Here is a 25,935-nt window from a genome sequence, read left to right on the forward strand (position 1 = left end):
AGGGAAGTCCCAAAGAGGAATTTCCAAAGGGTTTGCTCAAGGAATAAGGCAGAACTACTCTGAAAATAGCATGTATATTTGAGATAGGTTTTATAATTTAATTAACTATTTTAGTTGCTTTAATAGCTCACTGTGTGAGAACCCATGGATGGGTGTGAATGTGGGCACATGCAGGCCTGTGTTTTAAATAAAAACCAGTATACTCATATGCTGGGGTCCCATTTATAAAGCACATTGTGCAGCTTTACTAATGTTGTGTATATTTTTTGTTTTTATTTTTGGCTTTCGTTGTTCCACTTAGTGCTGGAATCATAGAGACGTTCACATGTCCCACCACATGTTCTGGCAGCAGAATATCTGGACTCCATCTAATAGGGTCAAATATCATCACCTGGAATCGAGGCATGGAACTTCTTTTTTTTTTTGGCATGCCCACCATGGGGCAACGCTCTGCCCACCAGGGGGCGATGCTCTGCCCATCCTGGGCGTCGCCATGTTGCGACCAGAGCCACTCTAGCGCCTGAGGCAGAGGCCACAGAGCCATCCCCAGCGCCCGGGCCATCTTTGCTCCAATGGAGCCTTGGCTGCGGGAGGCGAAGAGAGAGACAGAGAGGAAGGCGCGGCAGAGGGGTGGAGAAGCAAATGGGTGCTTCTCCTGTGTGCCCTGGCCCGGAATCGAACCCGGGTCCTCTGCACGCTAGGCCGACGAGGCGTGGAACTTCTTATAAATAAACAAATAACTTTCAGAGCAGAAGCATCAATTATACTATGATTTATGGATGTGTTAATTATATGTCTGTATCTTCTCTAGGAAATAATTTTTTATGTGTTTTTTAAAAAATTTCTCTTTGTCAAGCAGTGAGAAATAGAAAGCAACAGGCTATCAAACAGAAAGCACAAAACCTTTCAGTGTTTTTCATTTCTATGTCTTTGGGATAGAAATTTGGGTTTAATATAGCAAAGAACAAAATCTATTTAAAGCCTAGAAAAAGCTGTAACAATATTTAACACCTTCGTGCAATTACTGTTAGGAATTCAAATAATGGAACTATATTAGCTTTCCAAAATACATTAATGGGTTTTACAGTCTCAGTTTTGTTTATCTGGTATACCTGTTTTCATGTCTGTTCTGATGTACGGAAGACCAAGGAGCTTAGAGGGAATAGAAGAGGGTGAATTCTGTATTCCTCCTCCAGTAATGTTACTGAGGAGTTCCTGTCATAATGAGACCATTCTGCTTTCTGAGGTCATTTTGACATGCACACCTATTTTGTGGCTTTTTAACAGTCATGGAGTTTAGATATAAAATGTATTAGGTGATAAGTATAATTGACATCCCACTTGAATTATTTCTCTGGCTCAGGGCTGGAGAAGGGTGCTTATTTCAAAAATTACTTCGTTGTTTAAAAATAAAAAGCCGAGCGACTAATTTAGAAAAATCGTATCAGAACTTCCTGCTTCACATTAAATAACTCTATTGTCTTTTCGACCATGCCTAAAAAATTGTGCAGATCTTAAGAATGGCTGTTCGGAGGATTGATAATCCCCGAGACCCTTTTCTCTAATGTTTGATAGAATAGGATATTCAAGGGACATCTAAAGGTTTTCCCCTTTTTGCCTACCACCGCCCAATCCCACACCCTGCCATAGCCCGCCTTCTGTTTAACCTGGGTCCCTATGAGGACGTAGGGCACGTGAGGCATGCAGTCCTTCAGCTCTGGGACCCATTCCTCCTGGACGTTGTGGTAAGAGGCAGGATTTACGACCGAGAAGCAGATCAGAAACACATCAGTGTTGGGGTAGGAGAGAGGCCTCAGCTGGTTGTAGTCCTCCTGTGGGAAGAGCAAAGAGTTTGTACAGCCTGGGGAAGGTGGGTCCCATGTGGTTCAGGGAGTGACACTGACAAGATTCCACTGTGACCCTGTTCCATCCCCTTCCTGGGAATCTGGTGCTTTTATTACTAGAAATAAAAGAACCATCAGTTAGGAAAACACCTTTTTGTTATGTATAGAGGTTATAAATTTGCTCCCTTTTAAGATGAACTTTAAAAAAAATACTTTTAACAGTTTAGTTAGTGAGATAATTTGCATACTAGAAACTTCACCCGTTTAGTGTGTATAATTCAATAAGGATTGTTGCAACGCTACTGTCACATTGGAACGGTATTGAATTGAATATGAATCTCAATTTGTAGGCCATTGGCCAAGACAGAAATTCTCTCCTTACACAACTTAAAAAATTACATTCAAATTAAAGTTAAAAATGCTAACAAAAATGCAAAACAAAGAGCTGCTGCAAAATCAGACACTACAGTAGTCTAAGAAATACATTGTGTGAGGGTTTAGTGCTCAGGATTTGAGATTTGTTTCTAAGTCTACCTAAAGGCCATTGTGTGGCCTAATAAATAAAATGCCAGCTAAATTATTATCTCCCCAAAGACTTTTCAGACTGGAATATGCTCTGGTTGAAGAGCTCCTGGTTATAGAAGACGTTTTGTATATGCTGTTTTAGCGGGAGATGATAAAGACAAAGTACAACAGTGGATCATCTCAACTTTGGAAAACATCAGCAAGTACCTCTTACCTTATATAAAATGCTTTGGGAGCTTCCAAGGTAAAATCTGCTATTTCAATAGAAGATTTTAAATGTTTTCATAGAATTTAGTAACACATAAACCAAAAGTAATTTTATGAGTCCGTGTATATTCTTTTATTATATATATGTATTTACTATGCATACCTACATGTCTTCACATACCACAATATGACATATGTGTTCACACATACCACAATACCATATGTATGTATACATGCTATATACCACTCATATACACTACGCATACATAGGTGCCACCAAACCTATATGCTCACACTTATCGCATACATTTGTATGTAGACATGGGCAACATATGAATTCATTTATTAGGGTCCTGCCTACTATTCCTAATACTTAAAAATATTATCAAACTCATATATGCTCACTGCAAAAATTTGAACATTCCAGTAGTACATGGCGTAGAAGTGAAACTTGTTTTCAGCCCCGATGTGACCTCTAATAGTTTTTCCTCTCTTTCCAGAGGAAGCCGCTTCTCAACAGTATCCTTCCCAGTATTTTACATATACATTTTTGCCTTGTGTACATTTATTTTTATTTTTCAATTATAATTCAATTATTTTCTTATTGAATGTTTGCATACAATATTATTTTGTAGAAGTTTCAGATAAACAGCATAGTGGTTAAACAAGCATATACTTTTAACAAAATGGTTCCCTCACAATGGGTCAAGTACTCACCTACTGGCAGCGTACACAGGTATTACAAAATTATCGACTATATTCTCCATGCTGTACTTTACATCCTGGCGACTAACAATTTGTACTTAATCCCTTCACTTTCTTCATCCTGCCCCTAGTCCTCCTCCCCCTCTGGCAACTAACTGTCTATATCTATGTGTCTGTTCTATTTTGTTTTCTCATTCTTTTTTGCCTTTAGATTTCACATATAAGTGAAATCATAGGGTCTTTGTCTTTCTCTGACTTGCTTCACTTAGCATCGTACCCTCTATGCTGTCCATTTGTACCATCCATGCTGTCACAAATGGTAAGATTGCATTCTTTTTCATGGCCTAGGACTATTCCATTGTATATATGTACCACAGCTGTTTTTATCTACTTGTCCATTGATGGGCCAAGGGTTTTATATACATATATAAAGTATAGGTATTTAGTTTAAAAAATGAATTGATTATATAGTTTGTATTGTTTTGTCACTCGTTTTTTAAATTTAAAATGTCATGGGTATTTAAAAATAGCAATGTCACCATCTTTCTATTGATTCTATTAATGCCTTTTTAAGAAGGCAGTGCACACATACAGGGTGGGGCAAACATAGGTTTACAGTTGTTTCTATGGAAGATAATACAATAACCATACAAGAAGAAACTGTTTTGCATACTCATAACTGTAAACCTTCTTTTTCCCTACCCCTGTATATGTACATATACATGTGACTGGAAGGAAGTCCCTTAGTTTGTTCGGAGTGGTTAAGGTCAGTGGGCATGCATTTATCTATGGTTTAGATATTCCAGGCACCCACCACACAGGGGCTCAGTACCCTTGTCTGCTACTATTCCTACTGCTAGTGCTAATAAAACCCAAGCACTTAAACAAAATGCAATGCAAGATGGCAAGGAAGCTTAAAAATCCTAAAATCCTAAAAATGAACCAAAAGAATTTAAAAATTTAGTTTCTGGGCCATTTACATTATTTCTGTGAATGCAGATAAGTGAAGTTGGGTTCATTGCTGAATTAGCATTGGTCACACTAGGCAATTGAGCTGGGCCTGTGGGTTGCATCTCAGCAGAGCTGAGTCTGTGTGTCTGTGTGGTGGTAGTGGCAATAAGGGGTGGGGGAAGGGGACCGTTTGTCTGTAGTTACCAGCATCTTCTCTGTATACAACCAGCCCTGAAAACCACACCTTCTCTCCCAAGGTCTCTCTCCCTCTCTTCTCTCTCACTGAGATTTTCTATCTTTGAATAGCCATGAAGCCCACATGCTAAGAGCTCTCCTTCCCAGGCCATAGCCTGCAGCTGTTTATGACACCACCTGCCCTTTGCCACTTCCTTACTCCTCCCTCTGGGATGTCACTAATGGAACAGGGACCAGGTTCATTTTTTTCTCATGCCCCACTTGAACTCTGTCCACAGCAAATATTCCATAAATGCTGTTGACCGATGAAATGACACTGGGTCTTCAGTGACCTGCAAAAAAACATGTGGCTTTTCTGTGGGTCATTTACTGCAGTAGAAACAACTGGGGAGTTTTGAGAATATCCTGATGCCCTGTTAGCTGACTATCTGCCTCTGCCCACTCTCCTGCTCTGGGGCCATTTAAATCAGAATCTCCAGAGAGTGGGCTTGCATTTCTGGGCATTCTGACTTCATTGGTCTGGAGTTGAGAACAATGGATTTACATCATTATCATCATCATGATCTTCACCATCAACTGGAGATATATCAAGGGCTTGTTCTTAAGAGCTAGGCATTGTTTCAAGCACTTACATGAATTATCCTGTTGAATCCTCACCACTGGAAAGATGGTACCATCAATATTCACATTTCAAAGAAGAGAAAATTAAGCTTAAAAGAAGTCATAATGGACAAATGTCACAAAACTGTTAAATATCAGGATGGGGAATTTAGCCTAAATCCAACTTTAGCTCTTAATTGTGACCATATTATTTGCTTCAGAACTTAAAGTGGCAGATTAAGCATTTTCTTAAAAATTTAGTTATCCAGGATTTTTAATATAGACTCATGCTTTACCCTGGGGATCTAAGAAATTTAGAGACCACAGGGTATATATGTAGAGCATCTATTTTATGGCTTGCATCTGTTAGGAAATACCACCAGGTGGCAGCAGACACTGTATATTTAAAACCTCAAAACCGAAAAACAATAGGGAAAAATGTCACAACTAGATGAGGTAGGAGCAAATAACTGGTAGTCTGAAAGGATAATGTTTATTTGATTCTTTACCCAGAAGCTATCAAAGGAGTCCCTCAGCTGAGTGACTTCTTACCGTGGCCTTCACGGGGCTGTATTCTGCATCTTTCTTCTGTGGAAACCTTAGTCTTGCTATGTTATTCCATTTAAAAAGATATATTAATTGACTCCTGAATGTCTAACACTATTAAGGATGCAAAATGAACTATATAAGGTGGATAAAAATTGGCAATCCAGTGGGGGGAAAGAAATGAAAATATGGCAAACAAGTCAATTTGTGTGGAAGTGAGACAGGTGAAGTTTTTCTTGTTTTCTTTTGTGTTTTTTTTTTTTGTTTGCTCTCTGATAATAGAATATTTATTTGACCAAATTGAAAAAATACAATTTCAAGAGTGAAAGAGGTCTTACAGCTCAGTTGGTACAGTGGCTCCCAGAAGTGTGGTCCCTGAGCAGCAGCACTGGCATCACGGGGTAGCTTGGTGAGCTTTTCCCTCCCAGGCCCGCCCGGGCTTCCTGAAGCTGAGGCTCTGGGGGAAGGGGCCGAGGGCTGTTCCATCTGTGTCCCAGCCCGGTGACTCCATTGCCTCTCAAGTGTCAGAACCACAGGTTACTGTGCATCTCTTTCCGCTCAGCCAGTTCTCTACTTTAAGAAACCAAAGCCTAGACGGATTAAGTGATTGCATTGGGACTACACAGCAAACTTACCTTTAAAGGAGCCTCCCACCTGGGCTGGCTGGGCTCCTTTCAACCCTCATTTGCCACTGGCTACAGCTACGGAATGTGGCAGGGGGTTGAAAATTAATAGCAGGGAGCATCCAGCCCCTGGGGACTGAGAGCTGGGCAGTGTATGTGGGGGTGGGGTGGGGGGGGGAGGGTTGAAGGATTTGAATTTGTACCAGCTGAATTTAAGCAATTTTTTTTTTTTTTGATGGAACACATTTGAGACTTGGTTGGAGGTTGAGATGGTGGAAAGGGGCTACTAGGAGTGGATCAAGAGTCTAGCTGGTATTTGCAATTGAGAGTGCAAGACCAGTGCTTGAGTGCTTCTTGAAGAGACAACTTTAATTCTGAAAGAACAACTCAGTGGGGCTTTGGAGGGTTACAATGGAGAAAGAGGCTGGTGGGGGTGAGGAAGGGGTGTAGGGAGTACTTGGGACAAGGTAGACTTTGCATATCTCCCAACCATCTTGTCTCCAAAGGCAGGAGAGTGTTTGGTTGGAGGGCAAATCTGGTGTTCTGGGATGACTATGAGTGACTATTAGAAAAGTTCAAGGACAGCCGTAAGCATCCAAGGGCACAGGTGGTGAGTGAAACCATTAGACCAGCCCTTCTCAGAATTTATGTACATTTGAATCTCATGGGATCTTGTTAACTTGCAGATTCTTATTCAGCAGCAGGTCTGGGATGAAGCCGAAGAGTTTGCATTTCCAGTGAGTTTTCCAGGTCATGATGCCTCTGCTGGTCCAGGGACCCCACTTGGAGAGGCAAGGAGACTTGCACTGTCCACTCCCCCCACCCCTCCCTGTCCCCAATATTAAGTCAACTGGAAATAGACTCTGCTTCCACTTCTTCTTGGGTTTAGACATTTATCCCATTTTCAGCACATGTCTCTTTTTCATATTATCCCATAAACACACTCATATCTGTCAGGCTTGGTTTGAACATCTGGGCAACACACCCAGGATGGGAATGGAGCATAGTACTTAAGAGCGTGGGCTGAGGAGGCACATGCTTTGGGTTCAGATCTTACCCCTGCTGGTGACTACTGTGAAATCTTGTGAAAGTTCTCCCTGCCTCGGTTTCCTTATCTGTAAAATGAGGTGGATAATAGCACTGGTCTCATTGGACTCCTATGAGTATAAAATGTGTTAATATGTGTAGACCACTTAGAGCAGAGTCTTGAACATACTAAGTTCTTTAGTGTTTAAGAGTCTATGCTCCGTCCCACGGCTGTGACAGCTGCAGTGTCCTCATCCTCACTGGAGATCGGGCCTGAATCTGAAGTGAACGTTTCCTAAACAGAGTGGTAATTAGACCCAATTGTTTACATGCTCTGATTGAACCTCTGAATCAATGTCCCTACAGATCCATTTTTCATAATTTGGGGAGAACTAAGATCGTGTCCTAAGGTTACTTTTACCAAGAACTTGTCATGTGGGCAAAACTGCTTCCTAACCCCCATTTTGAAGACTTCTAAAACCGTACATTCAGATGTATGTGAGAAAGAAAGGATGAGTTGCTCATTGAGGAAAAACACTTACTTTGAGGTTTCAGGAAAACTTTCCATAGCGGATGGAGGCCAGGTTCTGAGCTCCAGATGGCCCCAGCGGGTGAGCCAATAGCAAAGGGGAAGACCAGCTCCTCCCAGGCAGACCCGGGGTCACCGTTAATGAGCCCCAGCTGTGCTTGCCTCCCTGCCCAGGCCCACGGCTCTTCAGCCCACTGGGGAAAAGGGGTTCAGAAATCCAGGACCGTGAAAGTGTGCAGTGAGCATCCCTGGTTGAGGGGTGCAGCTGATAGCTTCCTGCTCCCACGCTCCATGGTCCCTGGTGACAGCGAAGCCGCTGTGGGCTGTGGCTTCTCTTCTCAGTGACGGGCACCGTTCTGTGCTTGCCGCATGCCAGTCCTGCGGGGCTTGTGTGTGGAAAACTCAGGGGTTTACCCTGCTGACAAACCAGGCTCCCGACAAAAAAAAAAAGGATTCTTGTCCCTCCCTGGCAATGCCACTAACTGCCACTTTTGCAAATGTTGCTTTTGAGATATGTTCCTCTTGGAGTTGGGCCAGAGAGGCTACGATTTGAGCAGGGCTTTGCTCACACTGCTCATGTAAGCCAGGGCCCACTCAGAGGAGGCGAGATGTCTTAGCGCGTGGCTGGCTCCACTCTAGGTGGCGGGCAGGGGTTGGGAGGACGCCGGGCTCGGAGCCATGCCCTGGGAGAGCCTCCTCTCCCGGTTTGGCATTCCTCAGCCCGGGGACGCCCAGGCCTGGGGGCAGCACCCCGCCCCGCCATCCACCATCCCGCTCTCCACGTGGTCTCTCATGACGCACTCGAAACAATCCGGCCGCAAACACGTGATGGAAAAGTCGGCTCTGGGACTCTTTGTAGCTGAGCCAAAGATCTGAACTCTAGAGATCCCTTTCAGAGAGACTTTCAGTAACGTACTCTGAGGGGCATGTGCCGAACAGGACGAGTTGGCAAGACCTAAAGAGATCTGGCTTACAGGCCTGGCCTTCTGGCCTCCCCAGTGTGAGCTGAGGGGTGACACACAGAGTCACCCTGTGAAAAAACCCTCCTCACTTCATTGCCGCCCTAACTTAACGTTTGGCATTCTACCTAACAGAAGACTCTGTCTTTAAAGGACTCCATTCAAAGTCCAAATATGATTTTGTTTCAGTGCTTTGGGGAGAGAGGTCAGGTTTAGGAGCAGCTCCCTGTGTGGCAGTGCCTGAGTGTGACTTCATTAGACGATGTCTTTGGCAAATGCTTCACTGGCTCGTGAAGGGCTGGGAGTGGGTCTCAGGGGGCCGTGGGACTGCCCTTGTGCCCACAGCCGATGAGGTGTGGCCGAGTGATGGGAATCAGGTTGGACGATTTTGTTCAGTTGGACGATTTTGAGGGCATTAATAATGAGTTACTAACACTATACCTTCCAGAACACATGTACTTCTTCTTTTTTTTTTTTTTTTGACAGAGACAGAGAGAGTCAGAGAGAGGGACAGACAGACAGACGGGAGAGAGATGAGAAGCATCAACTCATAGTTGCAGCTCCTTAGTTGTTCATTGACTGCTTTCTCATATGTGCCTTGATGGGAGGGGGCTACAGCAGAGTAAGTGACCCCTTGCTCAAGCCAGCGACCTTTGGGCTCAAGCCAGTGATCATGGGTCATGTCCATGATCCCACGCTCAAGCCAGTGACACCTCGTTCAAGCTGGTGAGCTGTGCTCAAGCTGGCGACCTCCGGGTTTTGGACCTTGTTCCTCCGCATCCCAGTCTGATGCTCTATCCACTGTGCCACTGCCTGGTCAGGCCACATGTTCTTCCTGAGGATGGATTTCATGAATTCTGACCCACAGTTAGCTCAAGACTAAGACGAAGGACACTGCTCCTTGGTTTATTCATAAAGGACATCTAATTATTCACAACAAGATAGAACTCTATAACCGGGTTCAGAGGCTGATTTCCTTTTTGTGGTTCAAGGAACAATCAAGTTTCAGATCACATTTCCTTCTTTCTAGTGACTGGCCAAATGAGTGTTTTCTGAGTTAGTTAGGTAATGTGGTTGCAGCAACATTACTAGAATATAACTAAGGAGAGTGGACTATTTTACCTGATTCAGGGATGGAACTTTTGGGACAATGCTTCTAAATTACCGTATTTTTTGCTCCATAAGACGCACCTGACTATAAGACACACCTAGGGTTTTAAGGAGGAAAATAAGAAAAAAAATATTCTGAACCAAATGGTGTGTTAAAATATTTAATAAAATACCGTATTTTTCACTCCATAAGATGCACGGGCATTTCCCCCTCCACTTATGGGGGAAAAAAAGTGCATCTTATGGAGTGAAATATACAGTAAATATGTTGTAGAGACTTACTGGCAGAGTCATGGAACCATGAGAATTAACTCAGGCAATATTTTCTGCCACCTCCTTCTAATATTAGGAACCATGCTTTACCCACTAACGACTTCTAGAGTAGTGCTTCTCAAATTTTAATGTGCATATGAATTATCTGGGGTCTTCTCAAATAAATTTTAGGATTTAGTAGGTTGGGATGGGGCCTGAGATCCGCATCTCTAATAAGATCCCTGGCGACATGGAGGCTGCTGGTCATGGACTATACTTTGATGATAAGGTCCTAGAACAGTGGTTCTCTAAATATGGTGTACAGGCCAGTAGCAGCTTCACCAATAAACCTGTTAGAAATGCAAATTCCTGGGCCCCACCTGTAGAATAAGAAACTCTTACAAGGCCTACAGTTGGTTCTGATGCCTGTTCAAGTTTCAGAACCACTGGTCTACAGAATGAACTACCTGTCATCCTTCAGTGTGGTGAATTCCAGCATTTAATAGTCCTTTACTGCTGAAAGGTCTCCCTTAGGTCTGGCCTCAAATCATTTTGCTTAATTACTCCATTTCTTGTAGGCGTTCTTGGAGTCATCTTTTAAAGGTCCTAATCATAGAATCTGAGGCATGGAAGAAAAGATAAGACATACTCTGATTTCTATGCCTCGTATTTTATGCTGCCTTACAAACCTTGTGTACCTCTGAGCTTTCAAAGTAGCTGCTAGAGAAGATTAAAGTGAAAGTTAAGTTGAAGAAATACCTGTAACCCATTTGCTGTTATATTTTATCGGTGCTAATCACTCTCCCCTGTGTTAGAGGTTTGGGCCATCCTGCTTTCTTCAGTTTGGAGTTGAAAGTTATTTTGACACTGTCTCAGAGCTTCAACTCACATACTAGTATTATTTAAAAATTTTTTTTTCTGAAAAGGTCAGAGCAGTGGGAAGGAAGAATTAAACTCTACAAGGACTTTTAAACCATTTTATTGAATTTGAAATTAAATAGAGGCCTGGGGAGGTTGTTCTGAGGGCAATTAACAGAGAAGCTAACAACTGCCACGGATTGCTATAGAACAGGGGAGCACCAGATAACCACGAGAGGCCCAGAGAGCTTAGTAGAAGGTAAGGGACACAGAGAGAGGTTTCAGAGTCAGGAAATAATTCTTGCTATTCAACTTTTCAAACTGGATCTCATATCTATAAACTCTCACTATAGGGGAGACAGGTGTAAACGCCTCTCTCTTTAACACTGTACGTCCCTGATGAGTGAAGATACCCCAACGATTCTGTGACTGAGTTAGGCAACTCCAGCCCATAGAGCTGTGTACCCTTATTGCTGGACTGCATTCTGGCAGAGGAGTAGCCAAGTATGAGCTGCACTGAGGCCCTTGTACTTAGCTCAGAGGAGCCAAACCAATTATTCCATATTGGGCATCCAAGAGCATCCTTTTCTAGTCATGTGTCTTGGTATTGATGTGAGTTCCCTAGTTCCTGAGAGTAGCTGGCCCAAACAGCCATCTGCTGATAATGGGAAACTGGTTGCTCTTAGGAGCCTTGAGTCTGGGGCTAGATTTTTTAGGTTCTCCATTTCCTAGACCTGCTCAACACCAACCTTTGATGTCACACAGATGTACATGAAGTGCTCCTTGCCAATGCATACAGAAATCCCCCAAATAATCTCATTTATGGCCCTAGCCGGTTGGTTCAGTGGTAGAGTGTTGGCCTGGCAAGTGGATATCCCGGGTTCGATTCTTGGTCACGGCACACAGGAAAAGGGACCACCTGTCTGTCTTTCTATCTCCCCCCTCCCTTGGAAAAGAAGGAAAAAAATTCCATTTACTATATTTTTTTCTAGAATAGAGCTTTCAAGTTGAACAAAAAGACATATCTCCAGATAATTGTGGAAAAAAAAAGAAAGACCTAGACAAATGCATAACTACAAATAACAATTACCAGGAAACTCACAGTGGGAAAGGCCATAGTCAGACATTCACTCCAAAGGACTTGAGATGTAAGACTAAACAACCCGCTGATTTTGACCTAAATAAATGACCCAAGACTTATGGTAACAAAAGCTATCGAAGAAATTGACCCACAGCTATTAATTGTTTAACCATTTCATTTCCAACCCATGAACTTAAAACATTAGACAATTTTCATAATGGTGTGTGAAATGTGAGGTAAAAAAAGATAAGGGGGCATTTTCACCCAAGTAGAGCATGTGCTGACTGAGTAAGTGTGGAGAGTTCTAGTTCATTGCCTTATGTTATTGGCTGGCCAGGTTTTCCAACTTGAAGAAACATGTCTGACAGAGTGATTATATTTAAAAACATCTTAGAGAATTTAGAGTCAATATCTAGTTATTCAGAGGCTGACCCTTACTTGTGGAAAACATCTAATCCTGGCATTTTTCCTCTCCCAACACTTACTCCATCTTCTTCCTACCACCCACTCCACAACCCCTCTCTCTGGACCTTTTCACAGCCTCCTAGGCAATTCAAATGAAGGGTGGGCAAAGAATTTAACAGGAAATAAATAATGGATAAAACTCAAATTTATGAAATCGACTCAGTAATTCTGGATCTGGAATTGGTATGGGTAGGAAAAAATTGAAAGTCTTGGCCAAATACAGTGTGTCCGTAAAGTCATGGTGCACTTTTGACCGGTCACAGGAAAGCAACAAAAGACGATAGAAATGTGAAATTTCACCAAATAAAAGGAAAACTCTCCCAGTTTCATACCTATTCAGTGCAGTTCATGCACAGATTTTTTAGGGCTCCTTAGGTAGCTATCCCGTATAACCTCTACAGACTCGTCACTGACTGATGGCCTACCAGAACGGGGTTTCTCCACCAAACTGCCAGTTTCCTTCAACTGCTTATTCCACCGAGTCATGTTATTCCTATGTGCTGGTGCTTAGTTATAAATGCGCCAATATTCATGTTGCACTTTGGTCACGGATTCGAATTTAGTGAGCCACAGAATACACTGAACTTTCCTCTGTACCATCCACATCTTGACTGGCATGGCTGTGGGCTTTTCTGCTGTTTACACCGTGTTATGTCACCATCAGTGCATGCGCACATGCTGCCACATCATCCTACAGAAACTGGGAGGGTTTTCCTTTTATTTGGTGCAGATTTCACATTTCTATCGTCTTTTGTTGCTTTTCTGTGACTGGTCAAAAGTACACCATGACTTTACGGACACACTGTATATATTATTTTGATTATTGTGAGTCATCAATCAATGAGTGAATCATTATTTGCCTATCAACACCTTGAATCATGTGATGATTTCATTTTTTTTTGTAATTATAAATATTTTAAAGATATTAAGAATGTACTTTGGTTGTCATTTAGGTAGATAATAAAATTTCCCCCAATGATCAGAAGAGCTAATATCTATTGAATGAATCAAGATAATAAAAATGAGTCGATAATAATAAATTAAGATGATAAAAATGTACCTGTCCTGCGGTGTCATACAGTCCGAGCAAGTGTTGCTTGCCTCCCACTGTCACGGTAACTAGGGAAGAAGAGAAGAGGAGGGTCCATAAATGCAAGCTTCAGTCAGGAGCCTTCGTATTCCTCTATGCCAACATCTCCCTGGGCAGTGAGGATAAGCATATACCTCATCCCTGTATATTCTAAACCAAGTTGACAGCATGATTTCAAAATGAAAGACAACCCTGGGCTGCAGTGAGGCTAGATGGGTTGAGCCAAGTCCAAATTTCTCGAATGAGATGAATATGATTGTTGCCACTGTGGCACTCTGTAGGCTGCTCATGGATCCTTACTGGACCCTAGACTATCAAGCTCCCAAAGGAAGAGAATGCTGAACTCTTTCTAGGTTAGGTTATTTTCTCCATTTGTTTGGTTTGAGCCACTGTTAAGGATACAATTGTGGAAGCAATTTCTCTGTTAGAAATCTCTGTTTTTAACCCTTCTTTGAAATGTTAGTGAAACCCTGGAAACAAAGAATATTCACCTACCTGCATATTTTATCATCTACAAGGCAAAGCAAATAGTGAAACAAGATGGTCTTCATATTTATTTTAAAAAGATTTTTTAAAAATGGAATATTCCTGTGCTTTAGCTCAACTAATTCATTACAATGTTGAGCCTTAGTTGTAGGAGGACACGTTGTACGGCTTCGGTTTCATATACCTAATGGGTGCACATAGAGTGAGAAGTGGAGAGTTTGATTTACCCAGCAGGCTTACTGCTTTGCCAGGCAATTGTAGCTGAACGTGAGAAGTAATAAAGGAATACCAACCACTCTGTACATGTCTGGAAATGAAATAAGGTCTCAACTTGAAACTAAACTGAGATTGAACAGATTGAATGCAAGAGTAATAATACAATTCCCTTGGTGAGTGGAAAGAGCAAATTTAAATTTCCAAAAAAAAAAAAAATTCATCTCTTTTTAGAAAAAGGAAGTAAAATGATAAAGGAGAATGTGATTTTTCCTAGTTGATTAAAAACTGTGCAAATGCAATGTAAAGCTGATTTTTGATGCCTCCTACCATTAGCTGTTTAGGAAATGAAAGATAAACTGAATTAGCAACCTTTTATAACCGTATCTTCAACATATGCCAGCCGAACGCTCTAGTCTGCTGCTCAGAGTTGCTGATTTGGGACTGATTTTACTTTAGTTTTCAGGTTCATGGGCTAGGCAAAGCACTTCTTAATGGCTCATTCTTGGCAAAGCACCAGTTTGAAAGCACTGCCTCCACAGACACTGGGAACAAGTTTTCTCTCTGCTCAGATCAACATGTGTTCCGCTTCCTAACAATGGCTGTAGACACTCAGATGCTTTTACATGTTTATCTTAAAGTGTGAACCTGGCTCCATCCAACCCTGGTGACAATGCTGTCAGAGAAGGGGAATTGTTTTTTCCTTTTTATTGAACTTATTGGGGTGACACTGGTTAATAAAATTATACAGGTTTCAGGCGCACGGTTCCACAGCACATCAATTGTGCACTGTACTGGGTGTTCATCACCCCAAGTCCAGTCTCTGTCCATCACCATCTATCCCCCCGGACCTTTCTCCATGCTGCCTACTTCCTCCCTCCCGCCCAATCTCCACGCTGTTACTGTTGTCGGTGTCCATGAGTTTCTCTCTCTCTCTTCCTTTAGGGAGAGGTACGGAGAGAGAGACAGAGAGACAGGAACACTTAGCTGCTCCTGTACGTGCCCTGACTGGGGATCCAACCGGCAACATCTGCGCTTTGGGAAGACGCTCCAACCAAATGGCTCTCCATCCATTTTTTATTGATTGATTAATTTTTTTTTTTTTGAGAGACAGAGAGAGAAAGGGATAGGGAAAGGGAAGCATTCATTCCTTATTCCACTTAGTTGTGCACTCATTGGTTGCTTCCCATGTGTAACCTTGTCGTTTGTGGATGATGCTCTAACAGACTGAGCTAACCGGCCAGGGCTGTCTTTTTTTCCTTTTTTGCTCAATGTCTCCTCCACCTCAAGCTGTCAGCCTGCTCTCTATGTTTACTTCCTTTTAAATGTGAGGCTAGCAGTAGATATGAAGGTGATATAGTGGGGCCCAGAGCTCCTTGTTCTGTTCTGCCTTCCTCTTCCTGCATACTTTTACTTAAGTCCAGCCAGATAGTTCTTAAATCTGCCTAAATGGTTTCTTTAGGGACTAGTTCACTACCTAGTCATGCGTCAGGAATTAAGGGAAGACATCCAGCCATTACACATGGAATTTCCTGTCTCTAGCGAGCCCAGTACACGCAAGTCAGGGGCAGCTGTACTGGAGACCCGCTGGGACCATGCCACGACCCACAGGCCCAGAGCCGGCTGTGGAGCGAGCACTAGAGTCACCCTCACGGCTCCACTGGTCACTGCAAATATGTATCCCTAAGCGACGGCTCTGACCTTTGTCACTGGAGCCCCGAAACTCCTGTTCCAGTGTTCTTAGAGAACAACGTTCCCCCCAGCCTGCTGGTCCTCAGGTTTCAACCTTTTCTCCCCATGGCAGCTTTGAACGCAAGGAACTGAACCAGGCCCAAGGTCAGTGCCAGCCCAAGAAGGATGAGCTCTGGGCTGAAAGCCTTCTTTCCCCTCTGGCCTTCTCTTCCTCCAGGGTTTATTGAGTTCCTGGACTACATGGTACCAGGAATAGCAAGACTCCTGTCACAGAGCATGGGGAGGAGAGGCTAGCTCTGCAAGCCTGGACACAGTGCAATGTAGTGAATGCTGAGCCAGAGCAGTGTGAAGGGGCGGGAGCTCGCAGTAAGGGTGTGGCTGTGCGTGCGTGTGTGCGTGCGTGAGTGCGTGCTGGGGGCGTGGGAACACTACAGGGGCACTGCTGCGTGTGCGAATGCGCACTGCTGGCGTGTGGTCAGAGGAGGCTTTCCGGAGGATGTTTCTGAGCGGAACCCCAGGGTCGCCAAGAGTTATCCAAGGTGCACTGGCGGAAAGGACTTGGGTGGCTCATAGCTACCTGGGGTGCACAGGGGAGATGGAGCAGAAGGCGTGGGCATGCAGGGTCGGGCTGTGCTGACTCATTAATGCAGACTATTCTGAAGGCTTTGTTCAGCATCGACAGTCCCAAATTCTTCTTTCTCCCAAGGAAAGTGAAAGAGAAGGAATTAAAATAATTTCTTTGGGTTATGGCAAATGGCGGAAGGCGGGAGGGTGACATGCTGGGGTGGAAGCCGTGTGGGCTCTCAGCTTTGCTGTCTGGTGGCTGCCTATGCTGTGTGTGTGGCCAGCTCTGCCGGAGGAAGAGAAAGGGAGGGAGCAGAGCTTGTGCCCCTCTCTGTGGGTATCGCTTTTATCCTCTCTTCTCTGCCCTTTTATTTTCCCATTTTAGCAGAAGGAAGATAAGTGGATCACACAGTGGATGCTAGAGAACATCTAGGGACCAATCCAAGTGTTAATCGCAGATTGTGGGTTGTCCAAATGGCTTCGTGAGCCTTTATCTTGGACTAGCAGGGGATGCCTCCCTATTGCCAACAGGCTGCAATGTCCTTTGCAGCCTCTCACTTTGAAAACAAATCAGCTATAACAGCACAGAAGGCAAGTATGCCCTGACATATAATAGTAAGTGTAGTGAGTGAGGTTGAAAGAGCAGGGTCTTTTAAATCAGATGGTTCTTCATTACAATCCTATCTTTGCTAGATCCACTATCTGAGTGACCTTGGGGAAGTCACATCACATCCCTGAGCTCCTGTTTCCTTATTTGTTAAAAATGGGGATAACATATCTTCCACCCTGAGTACTTGTGAGGAGGAAATTAAATGAGAAAATGCCTGGCATAGAGCCCACCCTGCAGTGGGTGCTGAGCAATGGTTACTTTCCCTCCTTCAGCAAATGCTTATGGAACCTCTTCTAAGGACCAGTCTGTCTTGCTCCCCACTGCATACCCAGGGTACATTATTAGCTAGAACATAGCGGGATCTTAATAATTGTGAATTGCTAGTCACTTCCTACCCTAAATGATAGCTATGTAGATCTTTGTCTTGTATCTCCCACTGAACAGGAAGACCCTCGAGGACGGGATTTCCATACCCCAAGTCCCATATAGTTCGCAGCACAGATCCGGGCAAACACAGTAGGTGCTGAATGCATAGCACAGAAACAGAGTACCAGGGGCAGCTCAGGCAGAGGCAAGTCCTTCAGAACGTGCAGACTTGCAGCCTGAAGCTCCCTGGCAGGATGCGAACTGCTGGGAAGCGCCTGCAGCCAGCAAATCTGCCTGGCAGACAGTGGTTAGGCTGAAATCCCAGATCACCTTCTATTCTCAGAGCTATTAGAGTTGTTGTCTGAGTTTAGAGAGGTTTTAAAGAGAGTGAGTCAAATGACCTGCTTGCTAATGGCTCAGATGGGCCTCTCCATGAAGTGTGAGAAGTTGTCAGCAATCTGTTAAGTATGTAAAATGAAAGTCTTCTTGGCCAAATCCCTTAACTCTTGGCTTCTGCGTGTTTCTTCTTTGTGTGGATAGAAGTGGCTAATTTTGTGAGTGGGAGTGAAGTCTAAATCATGGGTTTGATTTCTTGAAGGTCAGCTAGTTTCACCCAGAGAGAAAATGTCCCAGGCAGGACCTGAGTTTACTCCCCTCAGCATTTCAGTCGCCTCACAAAACTGTGTGTCATTTGCAAACCTGGATGAGGACATGCTGGCCATTCCCTGCTAACCAGCTCAGTCTACTGGCAGCACTAGGAACCTGGTTCAAAGCCCCTTCTTTGTTGGGTGGTGGGCTGGCCATCTCAGCTGCCAAGAGCGGTCTTTTGAACTCAATTTTATGACTATATGGTGAATCCTGAGAACTTGGATGGTGCAAATGTTAGGCCAGTTAGGAAGAAGCCTCCAAGAGTCCTTCCATTCCCAGCACATAGCCAGCTGTCTGCATCACTCACCTGAGTGTGTTCTATTTGACAGGTAGACTGAGGCAGACCTAACTAAGTGTGTGGAAATACTAGATTATAGGCATCATGAGAAATAGAATTTTAAAAAAGTTAGTGACATGGCTCTCCTGTAAATACAGAATGAGAGTATGTCAAAGATTTATTAAGTCACTAATGAGAGAACCAGTAAAATAATAAATCTTGTTTAAAGAGCATTTTGAGGAAGTGGGCATACATAGGTACTTAAAGAGCAACATGGTAGAACACAATGACTATGTTCGATAGAAAACTAGTGATTGTCCTATGGAAAAGATAGCCTTTGATGTTTTCTTTTATACTAAATAGCAATTATTTGCATCTCTACCCAACACGATTTACAAGTTACATGCAACTTCAGAAAGTCTAAGCTTTTAGTTAACAGTAGAATCAAATGAAGGTCTATTACCCTAGATCAGTGGTCAGCAAACTCATTAGTCAACAGAGCCAAATATCGACAGTACAATGAAATTTCTTTTGAGAGCCAAAGTTTTTCAACGTAAACTATATAGGTAGGTGCATTCCTTATCGAGGTAGTGCCCGCACGCGGTATTTTGTGGAAGAGCCACACACTGCCCCATCATGACATTGAAAAGACAATTGCATGTTCTTTGCTTTATATACAAGTTTCAGATAATTTTTCTCCAATTCTTAATTCAAGTCCAGACTTTGCTACTTGTTTGGTGAGATGTTGGATAACTCTGTATGTCTCTCTCACCTGAAAAAGGAGTAATCATATATGCCTTAAAGGGACAGAACAACTCTTTATAAGCTTTCAGAAGTTAAGGGTAATCATCACAGCAGCTTGTCTATGTCCAGGGGCTGCAAGAAATGAGGAGTTTACATGGAAATTCACCATTCTGACCCTCATCACACTTGCTGACTGGGTATCTTCAGCAGCAACCACTGACCTCCCCCCTCCAAACTGATCCTCATTCCCTGCTCCTCTTCCTTTCTAGAATATCTTGTCTGGGACAGTGACTCACCTAGCTCCAGTGTCCACTCTTGGGGGCAGTGTGTCTGTGTTGGTGACCTGGTTTGAACCTTGCAAATGTGCCTGTACGTTGTATAAGGCACCAACTCAGAAGCATCTGGGATGAGATTCTGCTCAAATTAAAACAACTTTTGAAAACATTATGAAACTAGAAATAAACAATACATTATCATAAACATGAATGGTGGTCAATTTCTTCCTGGTGAGCTTTCATCCTTCCCACATACGTGATCCCCTTCATGTGGTTTGAAACCCTTCTTACTCATCTGCACTGCTCACCTCAGCCGGCTTGTTTCCTGTCTTTGCAAAGAATGCTTTTTGTTTCCTAAGTAGCAGACTGTGTGTGTGTGTCTGAGTCTGTGTGAAATAAAAGTTGGTCAGGAAAGTATCTGATTTGATGTGTTGGCATTAGGTCCTTTTTCTGTAGATCAAAGACTGAGGAGAAAAATCCACAAGCTTCCTGAAAATCTATTAGGACTCTGAGCTGAGGGCTTGCTTTGGTGAGGTCTGTATATTCACCCTATAGTAATGAGAATTCATTTGAACAGGGTAATGTATCTGCTATGCATTTTCCATCCCTGGTCATGTTTCCTTTGTCTGTTAGGTATACGTGTTGTGACAGGGCACTTAGTTTCTAAGTGCCTCGAGTTTTAAGGCAGAAGAACTGGTTGGAGCACTTGACTTACTGTGCAAGAATTCTGGGCCCCTGAACAAGCCACAACTTTCTGGTGTCTCGAATTTTTTTTTTCCTTACTGGCAAAATGCAACTTATTTGAGGAGCCAAGGAATTCATGGATATGGAAATTTTGTATATCAAAGCTAACACAAAAGTAAGGCAGCATCAGTGAACTCCTTAGATAATGATACTTTTGGGGATAGAGCTTGCTGGAGTAATGTTACACTGGTCTGGGTGTGGGGTGGCTGTTCAGGAAATATCTTTGTTTGATGATGGAAGATGAGAAGGGAGGCGGGTGGGAAAAAGAGAAGGGGAAGGACTTGGAACTGACTGGGGATGGGGCCAAACCAAAGACAGAGCCATGATTCCACGACGTCCATGTCCTGGAATTTCAGTCTTGCTTGGACTCACCCTTCCTCCCTCAACATTTTTTCGGTCTCCACGTCCTGCCAATTCTACCTGCTAAGTATCTCTAGAGTCAAACTCCTCTTCCCCATCCCTGTAGTTATCTCATTGCAGCTGCTCACCCTCAACCTTGTCAGTGGCAAATGGCACCTAATCCACATTCCGTTCCCCAGGCTCCGTCTTCTGTGCTGCTTCTTTCTCTCTGCCACCAGTCCATGCAGCCATGGCTCCCAACTGTCTCCAGGATACAGTTCCTTCCAATACTGTCTGAGAGTGTATGAACTCTTAGTAGTCTCGCTTCTGGTTTACCCTTTCGGATCTTTTGTGTTGTTTACCATCCTACAATCCAGATTTACATCAATCTATCACACTCATGACACCTTTGCATAAGCTGTTCACCCTGGAATTTCAGGAAAGAAATTCTAGAATGCTTTCCCTACACTTGTCAGCGTGGAAGACTCCAAGAACCTGGAAAACTCACTTCTGTAACTCCTCCTTGATGTCCACCAAATACCTTGAGCCTCTTTTTTTTATGCTCACTTGCCCACTGGGTCTTAAGGTGCTGTGTGTTATTTATGTGCATGTATCAGTTTCTAGAATGAGCCTGACATGTAGCTCCATAAACATTGGTTGTGTGACTGAACATTGTATTAAACTCCAACCAAACTGGAGGGTTTTTTCTGAGGCATCTATTCTCTCTGGATTAGGCTATGGCATTTTCCAAAGGGTCACCCTGAGCTTTCCTGAACACTAAGTGGCAGGATAGAGTCACCAACATTGACATTCTGCACTAAAGCTGGCTTGCCTGTTGTGAGTGGATGCCGTGGAAACATGGTTCCCCCGGGTGGCATCTGTACTTGGCGTGCTCTTCCACTTTTCTAGGCAACTTTCACCAGCTCCAGGGCTGCCGGACTCCAGGCCAGTGAGGCAGGGCCCCTGCCAGGTCCTGAGGCTTACTGCAGCTGTGCAGGTACAGAAATTAGGCTCTGTGGAACTAGCCCCAGAGTACAGAGGAGCTGTCTTCTAATTAAGACTTTGGAAAGAAGTGACTGAATTATAAATGAAGCCTGCACATGGAGGCTTGTGGTGGGCAAACAAGAGCATACTTTTCACAGAATCCCTTGTATAAAGAAATGCTTTTTAAAAAAATGTTAGCTCCTTGAGTCATACTCATATATTACTAGCAACTCACAAGAATCAAGCTGCCAATGAAGTATGGTGGAATAAATATCCAATTTAGAGGCAGGAACTTTCAGTTTTAGCTTGACTGTGACGTGGTGATCTAAAGGTTTCATGACGGCCAATAGGCGGAGCAAGTTAAAAACTCCAGGTGAGTAATTTAGATATGAACCTCAGTTCCTTCATCTTTAAAATGAGAACAATAACTCAATTACTCCCTAGTATCTCATCCACTTTGATAGATTTTGTGAATAATAGATGAAGTAATGTAAAGAAAAAGATTTAAAATGTGTAAAATCCTACCCAGATATTCTGGATTATACCTGTTACAGAATATGGGAACTAGGCAGGCTGTAACAACACTCTCCCTCCATGTCCGCAAATAGTCACAGAGGAAATTCAGACACCTGGGTGATGGGAAAAGTGGAATAGTGTGTTCCTATCGAGAGTGTTCAAAGAATTATTAGGCTCATAAAAATTCTATCGGGTACCAGCTATTAACTACTTAGGAAATATGATGGAATATGTTATTTTCACCACCACAACAAACTCTATAATGTGTCTAGTAATGTACAAGATCTGTATGAAAAACAGCACAGGAAGCACTTTGTTAAGACACATAAAAGAAGACAGATGAGCAAACAGTTCATGGTCTTGGGTGGGAAACTCTATATTGTCAAGATGTCACACTTACCTAATTTAATAAGTTTAAAGTGATTTCAATAAGATTTTTGAGTTGGGAACATGACAAAGTGATTATCTTTGATACACGAGGGCACTTTCTAGTTAAGAAGGATAATAATGCAAAAGAAAATAAATAATATAGGCAACTTATAAATAAACAAAGGGTCAAGGAATACTGGAGTAAAAAAAAAAGTTCAAATTAAACAAGACGCAATTGTTGGCCTGTCAAACTGACAAAGACAATGACACCTAGTATTTGTGGACACATGATGACATGGTACTCATATACTGCTACAGGAAACATAAAAATTGGTTTCTGTTTTCTGGTAGGCCATTTGGCAGTAAAGATCAAATGCCTAAATGTGGGTCTATCTCTGACTCAGCTATCTTATTTCTGCATTGTATTCTCAAGAATAATCATACACGTGCACACCAATATATACATACAAAGGCTATTCATCAACTGTTCAAATTAGCTAATAGCTGGAACCAACTTAAGTGTTCAATAGTTGAGGATTAATTCTCATCAGTTATGGAGCAAACTTACTATGTAAATTTTAAAAATATATTGAGAAATATGATAAAATATTGAGGCTATAATGCTAGATAGTAAGATTGCTTATATAAAAAAATTTATAGAAAAAACTTTTAATTTTTTCCATGCTTTGTTCTCAAGAACATGTAAACTCGAGAAAAGATATTTGGGTGCGCAAAAATTGTGGTTATGTTGTTATTATTACTGTTATGTACAGATTGGATTGATGTTATCAGAGTTGTCTCCCATCATGTAACTTCAGCCATTTCTTCTTGGTTCACTTTCTGATTTTGTCTTAGGCTTCTCCAGACTTATTTTAGGCCATCAGACCAAGCTGATATATTTATGAGTAGGAACACATGATGAATTGGTCTGCTGCAGGGGAGCTTTCTACATTGTGAAATGCAGCCCTGCTTATCTTTTTCAGAGAATTATGATGAACCACTAATTCTCTACCTATACTTGCTATTCAAAGGTATCAGAAAAATCTTGTGCATTTGAAGGTGCTAGAATATGCCAAAACATATTCACTGTGAACTGAAAGAAGTATATGGGCTGTAAAGACAACAGCAGTAAGTTGGTTCTATATATAACCTTTTATTGACAAGTCAAGGCCTAGCAAAATGAACAAGCCAAGTGAATATTTAGAGCAGTGGTAGTCAACCTGGTCCCTACCACCCACTAGTGGGAGTTCCAGCTTTCATGGTGGGCGGTAGCGGAGCAACCAAAGCATAAATAAAAAGATAGATTTAACTATAGTAAGTTGTTTTATAAAGATTTATTCTGCCAAACAGTGAAAATCCAACATAAAGTACTTGGTAAGTAATTATTATTATATACTTTAACTTGCTGTAACTCTGCTTTATAAATTTTATAAAGTAAAGTTACTTCCCTACTTTATAAATCACCATTACTGTGGAACCGGAGGGCGGTTAGAAAATTTTACTACTAACAGAAAAACAAAAGTGGGCGGTAGGTATAAAAAGGCTGACTACCCCTGATTTAGAGTGTATGTTCTACTCTCAATAACTTCTCCAAAATATTATAGGATAACCATGAGGCGATTTTTCTGTTTTTTTACTTTTGAGCGTGATTGTTGTCCTAGATTATATTTACTTGTATGCATCATTGTTACTCAGGATCCTAGGATTTTGTGTATTTGTGAGTTTTACCCCTTTATTTCATCTATCTTAGTTTAATATCCCTAACCAGAATAAGTTTTCTTTTATTATTATTATTATTATTTTTCCTTCTTAACAACTGTCAAGAAATACTAATATTTGCTGGTTAGTTATGATTAAAGAAGGATATATATATATATTATATATATTAATTTGAGTTAAAACAGTTTTTGGATCCTTTCTGCAGTGAATTTCTAGAAGACTATCTTATAACTTTATTAAGTATTTTCTCAGAGTTTGTATAAAGTAACATCTACTATTTTTATGTCTTTGTTCACATATTTTCCCACCAATTGTTTCTTCCCCAAACCTCTAAAAATAGAGACATAATTTTGGGATGCTTATTGGCAGTGTAAGGTTCATGACTAGCCAGTCCTGTTAAGGAGAGCCAGCGAAGGGACGCACTGAGTGTTGGCTCCCATCAGAACCTAGGTATGAATTGTCACTCTGAACTAGAAGACTTCATGCAGTGCTTGGCACCTGTGGTCAACTAGGTCAATGAATTAGCAATCTGAGGCTTTTCTGTTAGGTTTTAGCTGAGGTACAATTAATCTAGTAGAATTTCTATGCGTTTTCAAAGATATAACACTATCACAGAGAAGTGAGGAACCGTGTGGTATGGTCTCAATATGGTTTCACATTTAAGGACACACAACACTAATAGCTCAAAGTCCTTGTAAGCCATTCTGACTTTAAGTGAAAGATCAAGACACTAAAGAGGGATTAAATTATAAACCATAGCACTGTTCCTTAAAAATCATTCTTCTCAGTCTTTTTCATAGTCTAACCTAGCTGTGAAGCTTTGCCCTCACCCTCCATTCTTCACCAGCACACCTTCTATAAATATTTTAGTCTTCTTTCTGCCCACACAAGAAAGCCTAAGGCTTGACTAACCCTTTCCTTTTGGGCTTTGGAAGAAAGGAAAACTGAGTAGCCAAAGACACTTTCTCTCTTCAGCAGAATAGAAGAGGGTTTGGGAGAAGGGAAGGATTATAGACATTTATAAATTAATCCCTTTCTTGTGTTTCTGACACATTTTAATGCAGGTAGTTGTTTCACAGGTCAAGGGGTGTTTGCCAAACTCTCTTAGGATATTAGCATCATGCCTTCCTCCTGGAACCTACAGACACTCAGCAGTTTAAACTACCATATTGTCAAGGACACACCAGGTAGTTGGCGCTGCAGTCCTTGATAGACCAGAAGGTTAAAGGGTCAAGAGTAGAACAGGGAATTAGAGCCAAGATGATGATCTTCTTGAGTCATCACTAATTGGTCAGAAGAAATAATGAGCTTGTACCAGTGGAAGTCACGTGGATGTGGGATGGGGCAGCATGTGTGTAGACCTGGGAATTACTAGACCAGCATGACTCTTGTGAAGTTAGGCCTTCAGGCCCTCACATGGCAGTAGAGCCAGGGAGGAGGACTATTCAGTGACTTTGCCAGTAACCACAGAGAAATTGTAAAATCAAAGAGGAGAAAAAGGCCCTGGCCTGTTGGCTCAGTGGTAGAGCGTCGGCCTGGCATGCAGGAGTCCCGGGTTCGATTTCCAGTCAGGGCACACAGGAGAAGTGCCCATCTGCTTCTCCACCCCTCCCTCTCTCCTTCCTCTCTGTCTCCTCCCCCTCCCCCCCCAGACAAGGCTCCACTGGAGCAAAGTTGGCCTGGGCGCTGAGGATGGCTCTGTGGTCTCTGCCTCAGGTGCTAGAATGGCTCTGGTTGCAACAGAGTGACACTCCAGAGGGGCAGAGCATCGCTCCCCGGTGGCCATGCTGGGTGGATCCCGGTCGGGTGCATGTGGGAGTCTG

At 42.5% G+C, this 25,935-nt stretch overlaps 1 protein-coding gene across 1 annotated transcript in view; it reads right to left on the bottom strand.

Annotated features, from left to right (window-relative positions):
* RHOJ (ras homolog family member J) overlaps window positions 1–25,935 on the bottom strand; it is an 86,067-nt gene that overhangs the window by 11,779 nt on the left and 48,353 nt on the right. The window contains exons 2-3 of the mRNA XM_066342513.1: window positions 13,537–13,595; window positions 1,668–1,832 (exon numbers count right to left, since the gene is read on the bottom strand). Coding sequence (XP_066198610.1) covers window positions 1,668–1,832; window positions 13,537–13,595 — 224 coding nt within the window. The remainder of the gene's footprint in view (window positions 1–1,667; window positions 1,833–13,536; window positions 13,596–25,935) is intronic.

This window comes from Saccopteryx leptura, chromosome 6 (assembly GCF_036850995.1).
Source record: "Saccopteryx leptura isolate mSacLep1 chromosome 6, mSacLep1_pri_phased_curated, whole genome shotgun sequence".
Lineage (NCBI taxonomy): Eukaryota > Metazoa > Chordata > Mammalia > Chiroptera > Emballonuridae > Saccopteryx > Saccopteryx leptura.